This window comes from Stegastes partitus, unplaced genomic scaffold (assembly GCF_000690725.1).
Source record: "Stegastes partitus isolate 25-593 unplaced genomic scaffold, Stegastes_partitus-1.0.2 Scaffold1208, whole genome shotgun sequence".
Taxonomy (NCBI): Eukaryota; Metazoa; Chordata; class Actinopteri; family Pomacentridae; genus Stegastes; species Stegastes partitus.
Window position 1 is genome coordinate 192,559 of NW_007578939.1, and position 11,803 is coordinate 204,361.

At 48.4% G+C, this 11,803-nt stretch overlaps 1 protein-coding gene across 1 annotated transcript in view; it reads left to right on the top strand.

Moving 5' to 3' along the window:
• Positions 1-11,803, top strand: part of ttbk1a (tau tubulin kinase 1a) — a 45,152-nt gene that overhangs the window by 26,623 nt on the left and 6,726 nt on the right. Inside the window, exons 9-16 of the mRNA XM_008297315.1 lie at positions 1,226-1,291; positions 1,816-1,908; positions 2,858-2,983; positions 3,069-3,223; positions 3,395-3,605; positions 4,062-4,234; positions 4,723-5,063; positions 7,915-8,096. Of these exons, the coding sequence (XP_008295537.1) occupies positions 1,226-1,291; positions 1,816-1,908; positions 2,858-2,983; positions 3,069-3,223; positions 3,395-3,605; positions 4,062-4,234; positions 4,723-5,063; positions 7,915-8,096 (1,347 nt within the window). The remainder of the gene's footprint in view (positions 1-1,225; positions 1,292-1,815; positions 1,909-2,857; positions 2,984-3,068; positions 3,224-3,394; positions 3,606-4,061; positions 4,235-4,722; positions 5,064-7,914; positions 8,097-11,803) is intronic.

Sequence of the window (11,803 nt, forward strand, 5' to 3'; positions counted from 1 at the left end):
TTAAGGTGTAGAGATGATGGATGTATTTGTACTTTTTTTTGTCTTTATTGTTTCTTTTTTATTCTTTTGACCTTAAAACAATTAAAAGCAGACTAAAGATCAGTCCAATAATGTAGCTCCTTGATCAAGGGGAGATAAAGACTCACTGATCTATGAGGCCATAAATAAATGTTCTAAAATCTGCTCACCGTACAGATATGAGTCCTGTGAGCTGAGCCTGTTTGCTGATGGTCTGCTGTGGATGGAGGCTGGTCGATGCAGCGTGACCCTCTGCTCATGCTTCTGTCTGTTCGTGTCATTATTTGCTTTTGTCTGCCTGTAATTTACTCCCTTTACATCAGATTTACTTTAAACAGCTTTATGATGTCATTCAGTGTGTAGTTTGGGCTGAAAACATCACGTTTGAAGCTACTGATGTAATTCCTCTGTTTTCACATGAATAGAAATAAATGAGATCATAATGACTGCCGTGAGCAGTACAAGCATTGGATTTAATGGAACCTGACCAGCAGGACGCTGCTATGAGCTGACCGGCCGCTGGACTTCAGCACACGATGCAACAGCAGTGTGAACGATATAAGTCAACACAGACGGTTTGTCGTGGCTGAATCAGAACATCAGAGGTCGTCTGAGGCTGTGTGAACGTTTGATATAAATCAATGTATTGATGTCTACATGTGTCTTCATCTGGTGTTGTGTTGGACTGTATTCATTCATTCAGCCTTTACGTATACAGGGTGGTCTGGTTCTTCCTGTTTCTGCCTGGATGCTCTCCCTGCAGACAGCTGACCCTAACCATGACCCGCTGCACTGTTGGCAGTGTTACACCAAACCTTTGTCATTTGGATTCAGCCACAACAAGCACAAAGTAGTTGTCTGTTTGTGTTGTGTGCTGATGCTGTCTTATGATGCAGTCTGTTCATGCAGAGCCTTTAGTTCACGTCACAAGTGGCAGCGTGTCCAGTTCTGTGTGCTGCTGGTCAGGTCGAGGCACAGCCCTGGGCTACACAATCTGATTAAAAACATCTTTGTAACAGCTACAAGACTGTTTTACTACAAAAAACATTTTATTAGTTATACTTAGCTATAAATACATACTGTGTTTTCAGTTAGTTTGGTGCTGCAGGATTCTTAGTGTCTGGTGCTGTTAGAAACATGGAGCAGTGGGTTGACTGGAAACCAGTTGATGTAACAGCCGACTAACTCTGCTGTGTCCTGTGTTCAGCCGAGGACCGTGGCAGGCTTCAGAGGGACGGTCCGCTACGCTTCTGTCAACGCTCATAAGAACAAGGTCAGTGCTGTTTGTCTTTATGGCTTCGATGCAGGAGATGCGTTCAGCAGACACGTGTTTCCATCCACCAGCTTTATGTGCAACGGTACGAAACGTAATCAAAACGTGTTTAGGTTTGGCTCATTGATAAGAGAACAACGGATGGACTGAACCATATATATATATAGATATATCTATATGGACTGAAGGATGAGGTGTGTGGAGCACATGGCCTCACAGAACACTGAAGCTTCTGCTCAGCCAGAGAGAAACAACAAAGGCTTCATCAGATGAATACATGAAGCCATCACCTGGTTTGTCGTCTCTACGGTGTCACCGTCTCACTCTGTGATGATTTAATGGCTCTGACCGGAGCAGCAGCGCCACCAAGCCTGAATCTTCACAGAGACGTTAATCGACTTGTTTGACTCATTTTCTTTGGTTCAGATTGTTTCTGACTCGACTTGTTTGTAACAACAGTGTGATGCTGTGACTCTACCGTCACACTGATGTCCTGACGTCGTGTTTCTGTTGTGCTTCTCCAGGAGATGGGTCGCCATGACGACCTCTGGTCATTGTTTTACATGCTGGTGGAGTTCGCTGTGGGACAGCTGCCGTGGCGGAAGATCAAAGATAAGGTCAGACAGCTTCACCTGATCACAGCTATAAACACGAAGCACGGCTTGAACATCACTGAGACGTACCACCACGTCTCAGTGATGCCTTCTGGCCGTAGTGGTCCTGGCCTGAGGCCTGACAGCAGCATCGACCGCTGTGCCTCTGCTACGCTACCACCTACAACCATCCAGTACTCTGAACATGTGGAGGGTAAACTAGCTGAGAAGGGTCACTGAGTACTCAGCTTTAGATGTGGCTTTCCTGTCGGCACTGTGCTCAGCAGCAAACAGCAGACATCAGAGATCAGCCGGTGCAGGAAGGGGAGAAGGTAGAGCAGATATCAGGAACTGAAGGGGTAGTGGATGTAGATTCATCAGGTGGAAACATAAAACACTCAAACTCAGTTTAATTTAATTCAGTTTTATTTATATAGCGTCAGTTCACAATCATCTCTCAGCGCCTCACATAGTCAGGTGAAGGACACAGAACAGAGAACCTACAAGCCAACGGGGCTTTGGATTCCCTCTGAGGAAGCAGCCGGCGATGGTGGGAAGGAACCGACCACCTCTTTAATAGGGACGGGAAGAAAGCCCTCTGACAGAAGCAGGCTCACGGAAGGTGGTCGTCTGCTGCGACCGGGTGGGTGGGAGCAGGATAGCATGAGGGGCTGGGGTGGGAGTAGCAGGACAGCACATGGAGATCAGACCAACAATACAACAGACACATGAAGGGGTCGGTTTAGGGGTCGGTGGGACCAGCGACTGCACATCAGAGACGCGTACCTCCAGATCCAGAGAACATCTCATGGTGACAGCTGGATGTAGAGGGCGCTGTTTGTTAGCCTAGCTGCTGTGTTAGATGGTCTGTCTGCAGCCGGTTGCCCAGCTGAATTCATGCTGTCATGTTGGTTTGGGTTCGGGTCAGACCGTCTGAAAGTGATCGCTGTTTTGTTTGTTGTTTTTGTTCTAGGAACAAGTTGGTCAGATTAAAGAGCGATACGACCATCGGATGCTGCTCAAACACATGCCTTCAGATTTTAATATCTTCCTGGACCATGTCCTGGCCCTGGACTACTACACCAAACCAGATTACCAGGTACACGCCGTCACAGAGTCTCTGCTTCAGGGCCAGAATCAGGACTGCAGTTCACATTCATGAGTCCGTCTTGTTTGTTGTGCAGCTGCTGATGTCGGTGTTTGAGAACAGCATGAAGGAGCGCATTATCACTGAGAACGAGCCCTTCGATTGGGAGAAAGGAGGAAGTGATGTCACGCTGTCGACCAGTGCCTCCACCCAACCACAGCACAACACCCGACCCACGGCCGCCATGGTGGGGTAAGAACCCAGCTGCCGGCTGTGTTATGATTCATTCTTCAGTGCTGAGCCTGAGACACGAGTCCTTCTCATCCAGAGTTCGTTCTGGTGTTATTTTATCGGCTTTGTGTTCATGATAACGAATGAGATCAAAGCGCCGGCGTGAGGATGGCTCGTGTTGTGTATCCACAGGGCCATTGTGACGCCGGTTCCTGGAGACCTTCAGAGGGAGAACACCGACGACGTTCTGCAGGATGAACATCTCAGCGATCAGGAGAACGCCCCCCCAGCCCCGCCGAGCCGACCCCCCGGGGAGACCGGCGTCCAGCACACTGGAGAGACGGGAGAGGCCTGGGAGGACACCGACTTCAACCGCAACAGACTCAGGATCAGCCTGAACAAGGTCTGAAGTGACTGAAGACTGTGAAATTACATTTATAGTTTAGTCGTTGTAAAGCAGGCTGCAGGTGTCTCAGTGGTTAGCACCGTCGCCTCACAGCTAGAAGGTCGCCGGTTGGCGTCCCGGTGAGGACACCCGGGATCTTCCTGCGTGGAGTCTCCATGTTCTCCCCGTGCAGCGTGGGTTCTCTCCGGGTTCTCCGGCTTCCTCCCACAGTCCAGAAACATGCTGAGGTTAATTGGTGATTGTAAATTGTCCGTAGGTGTGAATGTGAGTGTGCTTGGTTGTCTGTCTCTAAGTGTAGCCCTGTGATAGACTGGTTACCTGTCCAGGTGAACCTGCCTTCACCCTGAGTCAGCTGGGATAGGCTCCGCCCCCTCGATACCCTAGTGAGGATTAAGGTGTATGAGTCTTCATCCAGAGGTTTTCAATGGTTGCTCACTTCTTGTTGTTTTTCAGGGGGCTCAGGAAGAAGAGGCTGGCCGGGGGGCGTGTCCGGTCTCGCCAGTTCGAGGTGGAGCCCCGGAGTCTCCGACAGGTCAGGGTCGGTCTTTACGGTACCGCCGGGTCAACAGCCCTGAGTCTGACCGCCTGTCTGTTGCTGAGGGCCGAGCTGATGCCTACGGACAGAGGTAACCTCCAGGAACCACAGGACCCTGAACACATCTGTTCCTCAATAACTGAACCTTTTAGAAACAGAAGAAAACATTAAAACATGAACGTTTAGATTGTTTTTATGTTTTAAAGGTAGAAACTAAAGTTGTTGTTCCCCCAGATAGACTGAGTTCATATTTTTTCATCTAAAATCCGTCTCCTCTTTTGTCAAGTGTTTTTATTGACAAACTGAAGCCCAAACTAGTGAAAACACTAAATTCTCTTTATTGCATTTGGACCGGATCGTTATCACTGTGCTGTTGTACTCAGTGCTGTGATCAGAAAGAACCCAGATCGTGATTAAGTTTAGACTTGACTCTGCTTTTGCCTCAAGAATGTTGGTCAGAGACTGATTGGACCAGAACGAGGTACCATGTTGAAACCAACCCCTGTGTGACTCCAGCTCTGTAGTGTCTTCTGTAGACTGTTGCAGATGAACCACGTCCCCATGTCTTCCTGACTCCAGGTCCAGGATGGATATCCTCGGCTCTCCATCGCGCCACGTCTACTCCTCCCAGCCGGCGCAAATGCTGTCTGTTGACCCTGGTTGCCGTGGAGATCGTCAGGTCAGCGGCCGCCAGGAAGTGTCGCTGGCGTCTGTCGACCAGGAAGCGCATAGCAACGCCTTCATCCGCTCCGTCCCGCTGGCCGAGGAGGAGGACTTTGACAGCAAAGAGTGGGTGATCATCGACAAAGAGGCGGAGCTGCGAGACTTCCTTCCAACCACGTCAGGAACCACCGACGAGGAGCCCGAGGAGCTCCGTCCTCTGGAGGAGCAGGAGGAGAGGAGGAGGCTGCGGGCTGGAGGTAGGAGCTTCTGCTCAAGTCTGTTAGCGGTGAAGGTGGCATGATTCAGACTAGAAGACAAACTGAGTAACGTTTCAGTGCCAATACGAAGCCTTGGTTCTGATATTCTGGCACCCACAGAGCATCTCGGGTTGTAAGGCTGTCACCATCGGCTGGTTCTGAGTCCATTAGTAGATTATTTTAAATAATTAAGTATATAACTATCACTGATTCACCGTCTCTGACCTCCGTCTGTGATGAGTCTGGGTCACAAATACACAGGAGTCGAGTTGTAAAAGAATTTCAGGGGGGAGGTGGGTTTTATTTTCTGGGATGGATATTTATCCTGATGAGTGCATATGATGTGAAACAAACTATGTCGACTTTTTATTTTTGTTAAAGCTCAAAGATAATTATCTTACTCTCCTAAAACAACATCTATGACATGGATCTTATTTGTCAGATTGTCCTGTCATTGATCTTGACCAACATACCTCAGAACTGGAGTCAGTGCCCAGGCTGGCATGGCCATCACTGCTCCTACACAGTCAGAGCTAAACCAGAGGACCACTTCTACTGGGTTCAAGTGCAGCTTCATGCTCATGGTGCTTTGAGATCATTTGGTAATTCATCTGCTGACGTGTGAAACAAAACCTCACAAGAACTGCAAATGAATGAATGAATCCTCTCAAGTCAGGTCAAGTTCATTTTAGTTCAAAAGCAAAAAATTAATGAACGAGTTGAAACAATTGACAACATTTGAAAATGAATATCAAACATTTACACAGATGCACCAACACCTGAGATATTTTAAACATGAGGCGGCTCGCCTCTAAAGACAACATAGGAAAAGTTAAATGGATAACTGATCAGTGGTTTTTGTCAATAGCTGCCGACCCAGTTCTCCCCTAATCCACAGACGTTTCCAAAGATTTTCATCATCATGTTTTTCGTAGTAAATTTTCCGGCTCTTGCTTTTGGATCATCAGCCAGACAGTGGCTCTGAAGCCCAGACCTGACATAGACGTCTGGTTTGAACACTTTCAATGGAGGGCCGGCACACTGGATGAAAAGCAAGGCTGACATGCTTTGTACTTCCAGGAGCTTCTAGTTGTGGTTAAATGTTCATGTGACTGAAGCCACGCTCACACTCAGCTGAGGAGATGACCAGAGTGTTCACAGCTTGAAGGAGGGTCGTAGCTCTTCTGCTGGTTCCGTTTCATCAGCATCTGTAAGAAAACAGCATCGGCCAAATAAAGATTATTATAAACTTAGATTTGCTCCCAAAGCAGGCACAAGGTTTAGAGAGACTGTTTAAAGTTAAGCTCATACTAATAATGTTCATTACTGCCTGACTTCTCCTTTCACTGTGATAAATGACGTTAATGTTGACTTCTAGGCTTGTTTCTATGTCCTGGAGAATCCCAGACAAACGTTATCGTGCTCAGCCCGGACTGATAAAAGCAAAACTAAACCCCACTGAGAAGCCAAACCCGAGTCAGCCAGTAACCGCTAGCGTCGTTAGCAACCTAGCATCATTAGCTGTGTTGTTATCACCACGTCCAGAGATCACACATTTGGTGACAGAATGGTTGGTTTATGGAGAGTAATGACGGATTTTTATGACTTTTGACTGACCTAAAATGTCACTTTTTGTCCTCTTAAATCCAGAGTCCCTCAGATGGAGCTGTCCTTGTTGCTTGGCCATGGTGCTAGCACCGCTACTATGCCGCCCACTGACGTTGATGAAAAAGAAAAAAGAAACGCTGTCACAGTAGCGCTGCCTGCTCTCCCACAGTGTGGATTATCAACAGAGCGGATGGGCACAATACTGTAACAGTGGTTCCATCGTCAGAAACTCAGAACAGTAGTAATATTTCCACATTATTGGTAAAAATGTCTGGGGATGGCCGTTTGAGAGGGGCGATGATTTTTACCATTTTTATTTCAGGGGGATGCCGTCCCCCCTCATCCCCCTTAACTCCAGCACTGTAAATAGAGACGTTTCTCCGGTGGGTCCTACTGAAGGCTGCTGGCTGACATGTGGTCCTGATGAGCTGTGCTTCAGTCACTGGATCATACTGGCTCTGTCGTCAGAAACTAAAACATGTCAAGAGAACAGCTTTACTGGGACGTGTCTCAGCAGCTGTGTTCCTCATGCTGAGCTTTGTTCTGTGATAACTCGTCCTCCATACTCTGGAAGCCTTCAGAAAACTAACCGAACCACGTTGGACTTGCTGCCGCCTCAGTTCTCTAAAACTATAATAATGATTAGAGCCAAAAGCCTCCGACATCACAGTCCAGCAGTCACACAGCGACGCTCCAGAGAAGAACGTGTTGTAATGAAGTCAGCAGATCATGATGCTGACGCGTTACAGCGTCGCTGATGAAGACGTCGACCACAGCTGCTGTGTCGGGTCACAACCAGCGTTCACTCAACATCTTAAACAAGTTTATTGAAATGAAACTGAAATGAAAACTGAAGATATGACGAAAGGTGAAAGAATAAAGAGACGTACTGAATACTTCTTGTCGTGTGTGTTGGTTATCTGACATCAGCGGTTCAATATCAAGCCAGAGACATCAGTTAAACACATCTACGATCCGCTGAGAACCAGACAATAAGCATCCACCAAACAGCTGAGAGAAGCTAGAAGAACGTGCAGCAGAACATCTTCGCAGCATTTTTCTACACGACCACCAGACAGGACACATCTGACACACAACAGCTTTAGTATCCAACATTAAGCCTCTCACTGATGTCGTGCTGCAGATATGGACGTGAACATCACGCTCATCATCAGTCAGTCGGTGTTTTCTCTTTCAGAAGTGGTGGTCTTTGTAACTGTGCTGAACATCTGGTTTCCTTCAGGTGGGGAGCTGGTGGTTCGTCCAAAGACTCACACCCGAGACACAAGCCGGGGGATGCTAACGCTAACAGAGGAGGAGGCGTCCAGGAGGAGCGGTGGGAGTCCCGCCCAGTCACCGTGTCACTCGCTGCCGTCCGGACGCCCTCGCCGGAGAGAGTCGGAGCCCACTGGACCTCAAAGACCGGTAAGAGACCCAGCCAGCCACTCAGAGGAGAGCCCTGCTCTCTGATGGCATGTTGGTGGACGGATGGGTGTGAGTGGATGGCTGCCGGACACGTTCCCTGTGTGACGCTGTGGTGGTGAGGCCCGGCAGCCCTGCGCCTCACTCACCTGCTGCCAACATGCAGGTTAAAGGACAAGTCCAGCATGACTCACTGTTCTGCTCATATCCACATCTTAGCTCTGTCACTGGCAGGTTTCTGTTTCACTGTAGGGCTCTTAAAGTAGCAGCGCCAGGGCTCAGTTACAGCCTGACAGGATAAAGGAAGGAGTGAAAGAGACCCATTTGGACATGTTTCATTGGAACCGTTGAGGGGCCCTTGAGCAAGGCCGATGTAAATGTGCTCGTAAAGAAGACAAACCTTGCCTGAACAAATAAAGTAAAACGTCATTTGAAACTGAATCTGTGAATAAGGCTGACGAGAAGATCGTTTCCTCCACTGAGATGGATGCTGAGGCAGCTGTCTGAACCTTCAAACATGGTCAGGTTCACCCCGTCCAGGCTTCGTCTGAGGCTGTGCACATGCTCAGAGCTGGAGTCACAGCCCAGCAGCTCATGTCAGGGTTTCTACTTGTACCAAGACGTTTGTTTTGTGCCTGATTCTGCTGAGATCACATTTTCATTGAGATAAACAAAGTCAACCTTTAGTTTGCTCTCATGTTTCCTCAGCAAAAGCAAAAGTTATCTGATCAAAGGACAAGTAACCCAGACTAGGAAGCCAACTCTTTATGATCAACATGTGCTCATCCTCTGCATGCTCCACATGGTAGGCAGGTCCAGCAGGTCCCCTGGACAGCAGAGATCAGCCAGAATCCAGCAGGTTCATGCTTCAGAGCAGTTTCACTCTTTCTGTCACTAGCAGATAACCAGACAGGAGCAGACAATACACAACCACACTGTATGAAGGTGTGTGTGTATGTAAACTGTCAGGTGTGAGGATGTGCTGGTTACTTCATATGCACAGTGTCTGATCATCCAGTCCAGTTAGTCCTTGAGGTGAAGGAGCAAAACATCTGAACTCTTGCTGGAAGTGTCCTTTAAAACGATCCCAGTGATGAGCGGCAGACAGACTCCTGCAGGAGTTCGTCTGCAGCTCCACAGCAGCGCCGTCCTGCAGCTGAACATCAGTCACATGCAGTCGTTCTGTTGAACTTCCAGAAGATCTTCTGGCAGACAAAACCCAGACTTCAGCCTGAGGATCAACTATGACAACTAGTTAGCTCATCGAGCCTGTCTGAGTAACTCGTTACTGTCTGGAGCGATGAACAGGTTGTAAGACCAAAAGGCTCAGTGCAGAGAAGTAAGAAGAGCTCAGAGAACCTGGACTGCCAGCAGGTGGTAGTCAGCTCACACACCACAGGAGTTAGCACAGACATTTACAGGCGCTCTTTCAGCTTGTCTGTTTCCCTAGTGGTGTCGGAGCCAGCAGCCTCCACCACGGCGTTACCTCAGCGTGTAGCTCCAGCTGTGGAGCAGCTTATGGAGGTCATAGCCAGAGTTCTGCTGCTTCTCAACAAGGACGCTGGGAGTGCAGACAAATGGCCGCTGTTGTTCTCTCCACGTTCCACCACTTAGTGTTGAGTCCTGCAGCCTGTAGCGTGACAGGACTGCTCAGACATTCCTAACGCAGAGGAATGGCTCTGATCCCCCCGAAGGAGCTTCTGTGGGGCAGTTTGTGCAGTCGGAACATGCTTAAAGGATGGGCTGCCCTAAAACAACGAAAATGGGCGAATCTCACCAAGTTACTCAAACCAAATGTTTGTAGGATATGTAGGGATTCATGTGGGATGTGAGCCAGCATCGTTATTCTGTTTGGCCTCTCACATCCTGTGAGCGACGTTATTATCACACTACCAGCTCGTCTCTCTGCGCTGAAGCACCACAGCCTTTCCTTGACGTAACACGTTAGCAAGCTAGCTACAGAAACTCAGCAAGAGAATAAACAACACACCAGCTCTGTTTCAGCCTCCTGCCGTCTTCAAGGCATTGTTTATTGTAAAAAGACTCCAACAACCTGAGTAAGAGAGAACTTTGAATTTTGGTTTGTCACAGAAAACCAGAGCCTGAGCTTCCTGTCAGACTGCCCGCTGGGATAAAACTGCTAAAGCATGTGGGTGATGTCACAGACCGTTTAACAGTCACTTCCTGCTACGCACCGCGGCAACAAGCCCGTCTTTACATTTAGACATAGCTCCATTTTTAGGGGAGAAAGCTTTTAGCCTCGACCGAGGCCAAAAAGGAAAGACAAAGACGAGTGGACAGATTTATGCAGCCTGATAAGGCCACGGTGGGGGTTTCATGACGTCAGCGCCTGAGAGGACCCGTGGTCGGTTTTCACTCCTTATAAAATGGGTCTGAAGTGCAGATGCTAGTCAGACAGAAGCTAGCAGGACCAGAGCCACAGGCCCTGAGCGACACCAGTACGTGACGGCCTCGTGGACATTCAGTCCATCTGTCAGCTCAGTGGACTTTCAGCCACACAGTTCTGAATGCTCATGGGTTTTACTGTCAGACAGAGATTAGGTGGCAGCCCACCGTGTCCGACCGACTCAGACGGTCACGTATCTGATTACTGCCGTCACCTTCAGCTGCACTTTGGCCCTGAAGGCTGCTGAAGGTTTGTTTCCTCCACGACTGCCTGCGACATGTTTAAAACGGTTTACAGCTGTGGGAACGGTGCTGCTGTCCTCTTCTTGTCTTGGATTAGAGTTTAAAACTTTCCCATCTCTTTGGTTTTCGCCATGACTTTTGCTTTGGACCACTTTTATTCTGAAGGAGTGAATGGGAAGCAGCAGAGGAGACGTGTTTGGTGTGATTGTGCCTGCAGCGATGATGCTCACATGTCAGGATGCTGAAGGTGTTTCATCTGTTGTTGTGCTGCTCCTTGTTTATGTTCTTGGACACGTCAGAGTTACACAGTTTATCACCTGGGTTCACACTGAACACACACACACACACACACACACACACACAGTTTTGGTGATTTTCAGACTAGGAATGGTCGATGAAAAGACATTTGCTTTAAAACAAAACCGGGATTCATGCCTCTATCGGATGAATCAGCACTTCTCAGATTACGTCCAGCAGGTGTGGGAGGAAGTGAAGGAGTCGAGGATGAGGGTGTGTGTGGCCTGTTCTCCCCTCAGCCTGACATCCCCATAGTGTTTCAGTGATCTTCTCCTAACCTGTGAGGATGAAGGTGAGACAGAATCATCCAGTGTTGGTGCTACTGTCTGATGAGAAGGTTGTAAAGCAGAACATGTGCCAGCTTTGTGAGTGAGAGGTGTGATGTGAGTGAACGTGGGGGAGCGATGACGTTAGTTCTGGATAAATATCACCGCGGCGGCTGTTCCGTGTAGAAAAACACAAGGAATCCAAAGTTTCTCAAAGTTCAGGGAACTTAGAGAAGTGAAGGTTTAATTAGCACAGGTTTCCAGTTTTCAGTGGAGAATGTAGAGAGTAGGACCGACAGGAAGCTCAGGATGAGACGGGTTCATCCAGGACGACACCCCGACCCGGACAGCTTCATCAGTCCCAACATTTTGACTTATTTTAATGAAAAGCAATAGTTTGATGAATACCAGGAAGCTGACTTTCATTCCTCATTCCACGGTGACGTTTCTCTGAAGCCATGTCTGGTCTGTGGCCACCTGGCAGGTGCACGTGTCCCT